We start from the raw sequence: 13,117 nt of genomic DNA, 5'->3' as shown, positions 1-13,117 counted from the left end.
TCCTTTAGAGAAATGAAAGCCCTCCATGGGTTGATCTCCAAGCTGATGCTGGCATTTAAGAAACCTCGGATAAATTTCAGCAAGTCTGACCAGTTGCTCTCCCCCTAGTTTGGGGACAGGGGTAGGTGCAGTGCTCCAGACCCTCCTGCACTGTTTAAGCAATAATTATTTACTCTTCCTACCAGGCAAGTTCATTTCCAGCTTCACATTTCTCTGCTTCTAATCTGATTTTGCTGCACGCCTACGAAGACACCAGCCTTCATCCAGCAAGCCCTGGAAGTCGCCCTCCACCCCCCGGTCCCTAAGTGTGACATTACCCCAGAGCAGCCACCTGCCCTCAACTTGGCATGCAGGACACACGCAGCATTTCAGGGAGATATTGCAGCCCGAGACTTCCAGACACAAAAGGGGAAAAAAAAAATATATAAAAATAATAATACATCAAATCAATCAGGGCAAGAGATCTAATCAGCTGAAGGAGCAATACCCAGCCCAAATGAAACCCTAGGGCTGGGAAGTCCACCTGTTAAAATGCCTACCAGCAGCTGTGTCATTTTTTTTTTTTTAAATAACACACAGGACTGAGAGCTGTGCTCCTTCCCCGACATGAATCCAAATATTTTCCCGGCGATCCCTTTTAAAATCCCCTCTTTTCCGAAAAGCAAACACACGCCGAGCGAACAAGTTGCATGCCAGCGATTCCTCCTCGCCCACGTACAATTCGTTACCTGCGTGGATTTTAAGCAAGCAGCCTCTGTGAGGCTTTTCTCTGGAATACGTGTGTGTAACGCAGTCCAGAGGAGGAAGAGAAGAAAAAAAAAAAACACCACACACAACAAATCCACAGGAGTTGCATGCTAAAAAGCTCCGGCGCTGCTCAAGTGTCATCGTTCTGCTAAATTCTCCATTTCACCTTTTTCTCCCTCCCTCACCCATGGGGGGATTTACACCGAAACGCGATCCAACTTTATTCTGTAGGAGATCTGCCTGGAAAAAAACAAACAGGTCCACCTTCGGAGGTGTCTTTTTATTTTTAAGGCAATGTGTAAAATATACCCGTAAATAGCCTCTGGTTGTGCGTGCAAGAAGTGAGAGAGGGGGGGAAAAAAACAGGGGGGGGGGGGATAACAAAATAACGCCAGAAAATAAAGAGCTGCAACGCCTCGGGGAGTTGGAGGAGACGATTCCGGAGTTAAATAATAAATACGAGGAGGGAGAGACATGACAGAGGTGGAGGAAAGGGAGCACACACACATTTCATAACATCCTGCTCGCCTCCCGGGGAAGCCAGCCCCGTTTATGTAAAAGTCTTCTCTGAGGCGCAAACAAACAAACAGCACAAAGCCGCCCCCCCCCTCTCCCCTACCCCTCCCCACTTTTACCTTGATTTATCAGTTTAAAGCTTTGGGATTTCCTGCTTCTCTTCCTCTCGGTAAACTCCATGGTGCGGCCAAGGGGGGGTAGGGGAAGGATAGAAAGGGAAGGAGAAAAGGGGATGAGAGGAGCGAGCAGGGCGGCCGCGCAGCGGGGAGCCAGCAGCCGAGACCAAGGTCCGTCTCTTTAATCAGCAAAATAAACGCAGCCTGGCAGATTTCGGCTCCCACTGCAAATAAAGGCAGCCGGGACAAGTTGGCTCCGGCCCCCTAAAGGCGCCGCCCGCCTTCCCTGGCCGCCCCAAACTTTGAGGGGAAAGCGGGGTGCGGCGAGAAGAAGGTGGAAAAGGGGATGGGGGGGGGGGGGGAGGACGGCCGAGCCCGGGGCGATGCCGGGCAGCGCCGCCGCCGCCTCCCCCGCCGGCTGCGAAGGGCGGCCCGCAATGGCTCGATGGCACCGGGACCCCGCTGCCACCTGCTGGGGGGAAGGCGGCGAGCCCCGGCGTGGTGGTGCTGGAGGCGGAGGAGCCGGCTCCTGAGGCCGGCCAGCAGCCCCACGCCACCCCGGGGACGCGGCCCCGCAGCTCCGGAGCCCCCGCGGCGAGCCGGGCTGGGCGCCGTGAGGGGGGCTGGAGGGAGAGGGGCTGAGAGGGCAGCGCCATTTTGTGGCCCCCCTGCCGCCTTCCCCTCCCTCCTCCCTTCCAGCCTCTTGCTGGCTCCCTCTGCCGTGCCCCGGCGCTGCTACACGGCCCTCGGAGCCCCGATGGCTTCCCTCAAAGCACCCGGGGGTGCTGAGGGGGTTCTCGGGGTGGTCCCGGCTCCCCCCCGTGGGGTGGCTCGGTGTGAGGGAGCGGCGGCACTCCTGGCAGGGAGCCCTCCTGCCAGCCCCCCTGAGGGGCTGTGGGTGGTTTTTGGGGTGCAGCAGAGGCTGGAGGTGACCCCAAGCTGGGGACAGGGAGGGTGGGGAGCGGCGCGCCAACGTTGGGCTTGGCGGTGGTGGAGCTGCCACGGTGCGAGCGGGGCGTGTGGGGTGGGTGAAGGGCAGAAATAGGGCTGGGCTGAGGATCTAACTGCTCCTTGTTGTGTTTTCCAGCGATGATGTGCCAGCATCTATCACAGAGCACATCAAGGAACAGAGCAGGACCGTGAAGAGCGCGTTGAACTGCTGTCCTGCCGAGGGATGCCAAGTTTCACTCTCCACGGGCAAACATGGAGCCCCACAGTAAAACAACCTCGTTCCTTGGAAGGAATAAGACTCACAGCGTCTGGCAACCCTCCGATGAAAACCAAGGGGGTCACCATAGCCATATGGATGATCCAAATGCAGCTGAACTTAATGCTTTGATTTATCCGCCAGTTGACGCCTCCAGCCATACTTGTGGTTCACTTATGCTGCACTAAATTAGGTTCTGGTGTAGCTTTTAGTTTGCACTGTCAGGAGTGCCTCTGCTTATTGCCTGTAGAGGAGGACTCAGACTTTTACAGTTATGACTACGGATAACCAAAACACAGCTCCCGATCATCATCTTGTGTTTTAAATGTAGTCAGGCTGTGTTATGACAAGGAGAAGAGTATGTGAGAGTTGCATACGCGTACTCGAACAGAAGCAGATCTTCACGTGGTCTAATCAGAGTACCCAGGAGAATTCCGTTGGCTCCAGTAATATTGACTGACCCTATCACTTTGAGTAATGAAATAAAATTAGTAAAAGGAAAGCAAAGTGAATATTAATAACAATGATTTGTTTCATAGCAGTGTGAGCAGACACAGATCTGAATTCTCTGGTGGAAGGTGCTGTCCAAATGCCATGCAGAGAGTTTACCCAGTTCCAGAAAAGCAAAATCAGAAAATAGGTTTAATGGTGAAGCAATATCAGAAAATATGCCTAATGGTAAAATTTATTAGACTCTGGAAAATTAAATTCATGAGGGAGGTTACGGAAACCTCACAGATTGGGTAAGGGTGTAATTTTCTATTAAATTGCTAAGTGGAAAATCCCAGAGGCAATCAATATGCTACTTTTGGAATTTTCCTAAACTTCTCTGTAAGACTTTGTGAAAGGAAACTGGGCTAACATACTATTTAAAATCCTGTATTATATATTTTTGGGTGAATGCTGAAACAGCAAAGGTAGATGGATGTCATATGCTGTTTGCTAAATTATATGGGGCCAATTAATCTCTGGTACAGTGCAGTGAAGTCAGGTTTGAGATGCAGAAGCAGCGTTCCTAAGTTCTGTGTACAAAAAACGTGTTTTTTTTTTTTTTTTTTTTTCTTTTCCCAAACAATCTGCTGATTCCTGTCTGCTAACTTTATTTACCAGACTTAAAGCATTGCCGAAACTGTTGTATGACTCTCATCCTTACTGGGACAACAGGAGAATTTTATGAAACATAAGGCCTTCATTTACTGTTCAACTCACATGATAAGCTTTATCCTGCTTTTGCCAAAGGAATGTGATACAAAAATAAAAAGGTCTTTTCTCTTTTCCTTGGTTATTCAATTTTGTTTAACATCTGGTATATAATTTATGAAAACATGTTTTATCAACTGTTTTTTCCTCCTTTTAGTTCTTCTGTGTTAGATTTTTTTTTTTTTTCCTTAAAGGAACACTTAAAATTCAAAACGTCATTTTAGTCTGAACACTGCACACAAGTTTCAGGTAATATTTTACAGGTTAGCACATCCCTTTTTTCATTAGTATTACTTCATTTTGCTTCCCATACGTTTGACAAAAGAGATTCACCCTTTTCTGTGTGCAGCATGAGCTCGGTCTGCAAACAAACCTCATTATGGTTACTTGGATGAGTAAACCTTGTGCTTTTCATTTATGAAAGTATTAGCCAGTTTGGGTACCTAGGCCCTGATCCTGCAATTTCATGTGCTTAAAAGTGAATTAGAAACTAGGACAAGGTGACTTTAAGTCAAAGTCTTCTAGTTATCCACAGAATGTGTAGGAGGATCCAATAACTGCAAAACAATCTTTCCGTCCTGTACTGCTCATGTTTCTCAGCCATCACATAGAGAAAACTACTTGAACTCAGAGGCTCCTATAGTCCGCGTATGCAGTAAGTCGCAAGATTCTTTCGGGGGGTGTTTTGGGGCTGGTATCCTACAACTGGACTCAGGCCACCTGCTCATTTTTCATGGGACACCATCACATTATTCCAGCTGGAGAAACCCAAGGATGAAAGTCGTCCTTATTCCTTGCTGCCTTGTGTCACTCCAACAGTTGGCTGCATCTCTGTGGTAGCCAAGTGACTTATGATGAAGTGCACTGGCTCCAACAGGCAGCCAGCTTTTAATTTCATCTTTTATTTCAGTTAATGTCTCAGTATTGGATTATTATCATTACATATTAAGAAACTGTAGTTTTTGTTTGTTTGTTTGTTTTTTCTGGTGAAAACATGGAGAATTCAGAGCATTGTTTCATATATTCCTGAATGGTCACAAAGTATTTCCTCAATCAAATCAGTAATTGAGTAATGTGTTTTTCAAAATGCCATGAAATTGGCTAACTAAATAAAGGCTTTATCTTGCAACATTTTCCAAGTCAATATGATCATCCCTGGCTATTTCCTAGCTACCATTTTATCCTGCTGTAAGTAACTTTCAGAATATCCCCTCCCCATCCTAACCGATAATAGTTTTTCAGACAATTTTCTGGTTTGTAAAATGATGGTTTTATTTCATGTGTAGAACACTAGCTAATCAATTAAATATAATTACCCTCGCAATATTTCGGTATGAATAGCAGCAATGCTCTTCATGCCAGGATGTTGCAGACCATTCCTTTGTTTCCAGCCTCATCCCCAGAACAGGTGTGTCCAGTTAATCACCAGGTTTTGATTATTATTCACAAAGTAGGCTTGAATAGGAGCAAAATGAATGAAGAATCCTAGAGCTTAGGAGAATTTCACAGGTCATCTAAGAGATCCTTCAGCTTTTCAGGTGGGAAAATTACACTGAAAAACGTTGTAAAAACTGGATGGATTGATTTGAAGCTTTAAATCTATCTAACACACATAAGGCTAAAAGAGGTAGGAAGAGGCTCCTGTTGTATTAATATTGCCATGATTGCGACTCCTTTTGGAGCCTGAGGAAGTTCAGTGCAATATTAGAAAGCAGGAGAAGGGTGAAGAGGTAAATCAGAGATCAGGAGTTGCATAGGTGGCGGGTTAATACGTTAGCTATTTCAGTTAGTTATATTTATTGAATGTCATTGAAGATTTTATAAACTCTGATAGCATTTTTCCCTTGCAGGTTTCCAGTGGTGTTTCTGTGGTCATACAAAAAACATAGGCAGTATTTTTTCCTCATCTTCCAGTCTGACAGTAAGTCACTGATGTCGCTCTATCTTACTACAAACCTTTGCTTCTGGGGGGCTTTCACATTGGTGTATCTGAGGACTGGGTCTTCACAGAGGTAGGGTTCTGGATGTCCAGGTCTGAAGCATGGAAGTGAAGTTTAACTTATTTTCTAATCCCCTGTAAGCTCTCCCTGCAACATTTCAGTCACAGCATTTGACATCTTAGTATGTCTCAATCCTTACTCTCTCTCTTTTTTTTTTTTCCTCTTTTTTTTTTTTTTTTTCCCTTTTGGGATGCTGTTTTGAAATAACTTCTTGTCTCTTCTGCTGTTTGTTAATCTTCCTCACATAAATTTTAAAGAAAAAGCTACGGGACGCAACGATGTTTTTATCCGTTTGCCAGCTCAGGGAAACTAAAACATTCCAGAACTGGTTCAACAATAAAGAATATAACTCAATCTATGTACAAAGTGTTCTTTGTGTGTCTGTTACAAGCCCTCTGTACACTTCTGTTTCAGACTACAAAATCAATTTTGACCATAACGCTGGACTTTTCCTTCCTTCTGTCATTTTATGTGTACCTTGGATGGAAATTGCAAGGCAGGGCAGTAGAAGAGTCAAATGTTGATGGTTATCCATTTTGATTGAATTCTCATGGGATAAATGGATATTAAGATAGCAACTCTTGCCTGGAATAAGCTACTTTTCAAGCTTGAACTCTGAGAGGAGTGGGAAGACCGAGGTGTCCAAGCAACGGATTTGGTTGGAGGATAAAGAGGAAAAGGTTTCAACAACCCTTTCATGAAAGCTAAAGTGAAATCAGCCCACATCCATGCCTATTCTGTGCTTCTCCACAACATGGAAAAATCACAAGCTGCACAAATCTTGCCCTGCTTCTGACTCAAAACCCAAGATGCTTCGAGGTAACTGAGGGCAACGTGAGCAGGGCTCATTATTTTGCCTGAAACTCAGATTTTTTTTGTGCTCTATAAAGAGTGATAGTCTTTAGAAATCTTAGCAAAGTCTGGATGTGTCTCTGCATCGCTACCACCTCTGTCTAAGAGATGAAGTGTAAACCCAGGCTGGCACTCAAGGAAAGGGCACGTTGAAGCTTGGGGGAGTTCAGGGATCAGCGTTAATCACGGGAAGCCAAGCACGGCTAGGCTGAGTGGTCCCATCGCTGATGAATGCTCCAGGCACAAATTGTGGCCAGCTCAGCTCAGAGTCCGTCAGCCCAGCGAGTCCCCTGCTAGGAAGAGTTCAAAGAAGGCTGTGCCGCTAATCACACCTGCATTTCTGTGGCTGTTTGCTCCAGCCACAGCAGCTGAAGGCAGAGACAGGAGTGCAGCCATGGAGAGTCAATCACTGGAGCTACAGACACCAAATGAATGCAGAATCAGCTGCAGGAACAATAGCGTTTAGCGACATTAGACAGCTCCTTGAGGCTGCGGGATGAAGGAGCCCAGACAACAACCATCCTCCTTTGAGTCCTGGCGTGGGGACATTATGCTGTGCCCCCCCAGCCCAGACTTCTTGCCATTTCCAGCTTGCCATAGGGAGCTGCTCTCTGCGTCTTGATCCTGCCTTGATCCCCCTCCGTTTCTCCTGCCACACATTAGTAAAAGCACTTGCGCTAGAATCAATGGGACTTTGAAAACTAAAAGTAATGTGTGCTTTGGTATGCTACTAATCCACTTATTTGGATCCTCTTACTGCTCCTCTGGGCTGCCCTGATCCCCTCTATCAGCCCACCCAGCTGCTCTGATCTGCTCTCTAAACTTCCGCCGCGGCTCTATTAGCATCCCTGTCAACTCACAGGGCTGCTGCCTCAATGCCTTCAATCCCCGCTCCCAAGGAGAGTCTCTCCACTCAATTATAATCCTTGTAGCCGAGAACACTGATGTAAGCTAAAATACATGCACAAAAAGTTGCTGCAGCTCCTACGAAGATGTTCAGTTTCCCTAAAGGTTTTTAAACAGCACTTACATTTCAGGCGGGGGAAATAGGTGAAGACACGTTCGTAACTACCTGCCTGCCTTTCAATTCCCCCCCAAAAAATTATCAAATTTTATTGCAAGATACAACGCGGTTCAAAATCTACTCGCCGTGCACTTTTCAAAGACAGATTATGTGAATTTAATATCTGTGTCAGACTAGAGACTGACAACATCTGAAAATGGTGCTTTTATTCAGCAGGAAGATATATGCAGCAGCATTTTCATTAATGTGGCTCCCCCTGGATTTATCTTTAGAGATGTGTAGATATTGAAGACTTCATCACCCTTTCAGTCCTTGACCTCTCTGCTGAGGCAGCCAGTACACCTGAATGGGTATTTTGTCTGAGATGGACAAATCCTGCAGGGATCAAACTGACAACAGAGAAGTCTGATCATTTAGTAACAACTTTCAGAGATTTCTTGCCTGGGTTGGATAGAAACTAATGAATTCAAACTTAGAGATACAATACGCTCAACCATTTATCTTCCATACACGTAAAAATAGAAGAAAAATAGATGTTTTTATGAGCTTTTCTACCATTCAGCAAGAGCTGTTTGGCATTTGAAGGCCTCCATTGTGTTTATTCATCTATAATTTGAATACAGCTAAGATGTCTCAAAAAGTGAGGATTGTGATGTACAGACCTTCCTTCAGGGAAGTTTCAGGAGAGAGACAATTGCGTGGATCTGAAGCTCAGGGCATGGAATTTGACAGAGTGGCTGCAGGTGTTACTGCTCTTACTGCATCTTTCCTGGAAAGAGTTTGGGTATCGGTTGTACAGACTGATGCTGAGAGTACACGTTCTGTACTTAATGTGGTTTGCCCTGTACTGACAAAGTGATGGAAATAAGAACCGTCTACAGAAATATCAACAATAAATTGCACGATCATTTTCCTGCAAGGTGTTTTGAATTGTTTAGCTGTCACAAGCAGTCAGCGTTTGTGTTTGCACTGCTGTCAAAAGAGCACAGTCTTCCTACTGACATCCCGAGCCATGGATTCCTTACGGGCTCTGATGACATGACGCCATAAACTGTTTCCTGAACAACAAAATTATCCTCGGATATCTCCCCTACCAGCCAGTTTGGCACTAATTAGCTGTTCCTAAACATAAGGCTTTTTAGAAGCAATAATTATTTTCTAGCACAACTCGGTTTCACAGAAACTAAAACTGCTGGGATGAGAATTGACTCATGTGTCCTTTAGACAACCTGAACAACTCACCTACCTATTCCCTTATCAAGACCAGAGGTTAATTGTCATTCAAACAGTTATTTCAAGCGTGTTTCTGAAAGCCACACTAGCCTTACTAACCAGTAACGCCCATATGGAGTCACCACCTTCCTAAGCATTTTAGTGGGGCATGACATGGGGCTGTCCAGGCAGACAGGAATTATGGGGGCTGAATTGCCACAAGAGCTACTCAAGAGATGGTTTAAAAAAGCAAAACAAAACAAATTAACCTGCTTCTTGGATCCTTCATGGATGTTTTGAGGAGTTCTGTTTGCTAGAAATGTTGGGGACTATTTTCTGCCATTGCCTCACCCATGAGCTTTCCTCGTGTTTGCAGGTGGCATTTGGACACCCATGGAGGAGTGCTACCCACCTTGTCTTCTTTCCTATTCCCTCTGGCTGAGTGTTTCTCTGTCTGTGACCACCTGGAGATTGTGTCCCACTGGCTACGGGTTTCTGAAAGGAAAGTACAAAAAGCAAGCCCAGTATAGGTGGCTTAAATTCACTCTATGGAGGGCAGGGACATGTCCCCTGTGCAAGAATTTTAGGGACGTGCCATTTGCAAACCGTAGCAAAGGTGCCACCAAGGCTGTGTAGAACAAACTGTCCCATATGCAGAGGTGACCTGTGGATGTGACAAGCTGGGGATGCCTCTAAACAAACCAGGTGAACGTGGGGGCAGAGAATGGGGAACTAGATGGGTTAATCCCCTCCTAAAAGTTCATGGCTGCCTTAATAAATGAAGAAAGGAGTGAGCCTGGACATGGAGCTCCCTTTGCCAGAAGTGGGCCTATTTAGCCATGGCATAAAACCACTTTTATCAGATATCATTTTTTTGCCATTGTATTTTGAAGAAGAATAAAAGGAACCACACACCTATTTGAAAAAGGTTTCCAAGAGTGATCTGTGCCCTCCGTTACTTGAAATGAATTCTTTTGCAGTCTCAGTCAGCAATAAGGTATCGGGTTTGCCTCCTGTGTACAAATGAAAGCATACAATGGCTGAGCTGTGGTTTTCCTCTGTATTAATATCAGATTGAAAAGTGAAACTGGATAGCCATAAATAACTGAATACAACCTGAAAACAGCTGAATATAAACTGAATATATACTGAGTATAAACTGAGTACAACCGAAGTCATTCTGATCAGCTTCACCACTTTGGCAAACAGATGACATCTGGGTTGTTTGAGTGAAATGATGTATTTCTGAGCTGCCTTCAATAATCTCTCTGCAAGCTGACAGTTGGCTTGCAGCAAATAAAGCTGAGCAATCAGTTAATCATCAAGAAATTGGAATGAAACACCTTCTGTATGTTTTAAGCTTGTACTTCTATTACTTACAAGGCTCTTATGAATGTTCCAAGGTTTTGAGCAGCTTCTAGATTTCCCTTGTCAGTCTTGATTTAATATGGAATGTTGTGAAGTGAATTACTTCAAAGCAGGCTTGTGGTTAACTCTGTGGGGTTGTTCCAGAGGTCTGCGGAAACCTGGATATAGGAAAAACACTGGTAATACTATTGCTTCCAGACCCAAGCTCAGCAGCAGCAAGCTCTCAAGACTCTGCAAGTGGTTTGGGGAGAGCTTAACGGCCTGGCTACAGCCTGACAGCAAATACAGCATTTATTAATCACATGTGAGATAGAAATACACAGGCATCGTGGTACTAAACCAGCCGCATTTGCCATGAAAAGCAAAACACGGGCAGTAGAAAATAAATAGTCAAGCTAAGGATTTATAGCAGTGACCTAATTGATTTTAATGAGTAGAGTAATGCCATATATGATAAATGAGAAAGATAGAGTTTGCAATACAGCTTGGAAACGCACCCATTTTACATGCTAAAAATATCTTACACGCTGATGTCACCGAAAGGCTTGCTGCATGAATGAGGGACTGGCACAGTGGAGGAATTGTGTGCTTTCATAACCCATGGCTATGTCCATAGCAGTTTCCATAATCACATGTCCTGGGAGCAATGGTGCATCTGGAGACTTGGAGAAACCCTCCCATCATGTGGAAGAACAGCGTGTCCATGCCACGTTGTCCAAGGAACAGAGCTCATAGAGTGAATTGTCATGCATGCCATGAGTTTGTCCCGCAATGGAGGCTCCAGGTATCCATCACACACCAAAGTACCATGTCTAAATGGAGGCAGTCAAAGGACCAGAGGTTGGTAATGAAGCAGGAAGGGACCATAATGGATTGTGAGCACAGATATACCCTCGGGAATGCATTAGGAGGAGCGGAAGAGCTTTGAACAGGCTCCAGCCAAGACTTGACCCAACTGTCTCAGTAATTTACGTCCTGCAGAAAATGTTGCCCTGAGCCCAAAGCAAAGAGGAGTCAAACAGATTTGCCCTTCCAGAAACCAGAGAGCAAGCTGGATTGGATTTCCTCATGAGTTGCTAGTGAAAGAAAAAGAAGGAAATACTACTTGTATACAGCAAAATAGTTTGTAATCTCTTCAGGAAAAGAAATATTGAGGATATGGATGACAACAAATACATATTTTTCTTTTCATGCTTCAGAGAGATACTAGTGAATGCTCTCACAGAAACAGAGCCAACATGCACAGATATTTACATATATAAGGCAACATTTGGGAGAAGTTTTATTTTGTAGATAGCCGCTTATGTTCCCTAGGACAACTGTCTTGATCACAGAGAGCATTTGCATTAAATGGCACTGGGATTTGGAGGCAAGTGAGCACAGAACCAGGAGTAGGAAGAAGGGCACCAAATCAAGACTGGAAGCTAAGACTGGAAGCTTGTGTCATCTTTAGTGAACTTTTAGATACCTTTTAGAGATACAGTGTTAATTTCAAACCTAGCCAAATCTGCTTACTAGCATAAATTGTTCATCTGCTTTCCTTGTCTGTTATAACCCCTCCTGCTACCTACCTTGCTGGTTTGTTTTGATTTTTAGAAACCAGGGAAATCTCTGGAATAGGTATCAGCTCAGTGTAATTGCATTATTGGGGATACTGTGTGTAACTTGGCTTTCCTCTTTCATTTCGTACCGTCTCTAATTGAGATATGATGTCAAACTGGAGCAAGAGAATGAGGCAGGAAATGAAGCAAGGTCTAAGGTTATATCCGCACCGCAGCTAATTGAAGGGGGCAGCTGGCACTCAGACATCAGTGTCCGGAGCAGTTTGCCATAAAGCCCACCACAGAGCATTTCTACAGCTTCCCCATTTCTTCCCTGACCCAGTGTGAGCACATCCCCATGGGCCTCTCTCCTGAAACCTGCTCAGATCCTTCCACCCGTTGCTTGTGAAATAATTTCCTTTAAGAGAGCTATGAAAAAGCGTAGGAGGACTGTTCCTGCTTCCTCATTGCACAGTGATTGCATTCAAGCCTGAGGTAAAACAGGGCATGATTTCTAACCCATACCCCTCCAGCCTTGGGTTAAAAACACCCTTACATTGATGGGCCTTATTGTAGTCTTAATTTTCTGTAAGAAGGAGCCTTAGTGCTCAGGTTATCTAAACCAGGTGGAAAGCCGGTTACAGTGGCAGCCCTCCAAAACAGCTACCAGGGCAAAGGAGTTCACGATGGAGAAAGTGAAAGAATCTGGGAGGACTGAAAGGTGGAAAAAGGCTGGCAGAGCCGGAGCTGCCCTGTGCCCCAGGTTTTAAACCCAGGTGCCCCAATGGTTTTAAATTAAAAGAGAGAGATTTAGATTAGAGGTTAGGAGGAAATTCTTTACTCAGAGGGTGGTGAGGCACTGGAGAAGGTTGCCCAGAGAGGCTGTGGATGCCCCATCCCTGAGGTGTTCAAGACCCGGTTAGATGAGGTCCTGATCTAGTGGGAGACATCCCTGCCCATGGCAGAGGGGTTGGAGTTAGATGATCTTTAAGGTCCCTTCCAACCTGAGCCATTGTACAATTTTATGATTTCCTCTTATATGATGAATTTAATTCCACATTGGGCTTTTCTTATCCAGTCTCTGAGGCCTGCTCAGGACCTTTCAGACCTCACTAGCCACAGGGTAAAAGCAGGTCAGGAGGGGAACAGGACAAATTTCAGGGTCCAGCTCCCTTCTTGCTATCTCTGTGTGTGTCACAGAAGCTGCACACCCTGTGACAAGCTAAAAGCAGCTGCGGGTTTCACTTTCACAGGTTCATTTCCAGTAGGTTTCACTTCCCAGGTTGGAAATGTGGAGAAATTTCTCCTCAGAGAGGGCGGTCAGGCATTGAAAC

The 13,117-nt window shown here is 45.1% G+C and overlaps 1 protein-coding gene and 2 long non-coding RNA genes across 7 annotated transcripts in view; 2 read left to right on the top strand and 1 right to left on the bottom strand.

Annotated features, from left to right (window-relative positions):
• The window catches only part of BEND7 (BEN domain containing 7), a 46,410-nt gene extending 44,375 nt beyond the window's left edge, over positions 1 to 2,035 (bottom strand). For 3 of the 5 annotated variants that reach the window (XR_011092126.1, XM_068670007.1, XM_068670008.1), the window contains exon 1: positions 1,383 to 2,031. Coding sequence is in view for 4 of the 5 variants with exons in the window: in XM_068670007.1 (XP_068526108.1) it covers positions 1,383 to 1,443 (61 nt within the window). In the remaining variant the exon portion in view is untranslated. Of the gene's footprint in view, positions 1 to 1,382 lie in introns of all 5 variants that reach the window. The other 2 variants (XM_068670010.1, XM_068670009.1) reach the window with 2 other exon arrangements.
• Positions 1,586 to 3,863, top strand: LOC137849884 (uncharacterized). The gene is made up of 2 exons (XR_011092127.1): positions 1,586 to 1,713; positions 2,467 to 3,863. It is a non-coding gene; the product is annotated as an uncharacterized lncRNA (long non-coding RNA).
• Positions 3,864 to 5,240: 1,377 nt separating this feature from the next.
• On the top strand, positions 5,241 to 11,868 carry LOC137849881 (uncharacterized). The gene is made up of 2 exons (XR_011092123.1): positions 5,241 to 5,516; positions 5,637 to 11,868. It is a non-coding gene; the product is annotated as an uncharacterized lncRNA (long non-coding RNA).
• The last annotated feature ends 1,249 nt before the right edge of the window (positions 11,869 to 13,117 follow it).

The sequence above is a fragment of the Anas acuta genome, chromosome 1 (genome assembly GCF_963932015.1).
Source record: "Anas acuta chromosome 1, bAnaAcu1.1, whole genome shotgun sequence".
NCBI lineage: Eukaryota > Metazoa > Chordata > Aves > Anseriformes > Anatidae > Anas > Anas acuta.
The sequence above is the reverse complement of the archived record's forward strand: the minus strand, read 5'-3'. Positions and strand labels throughout refer to the sequence as shown.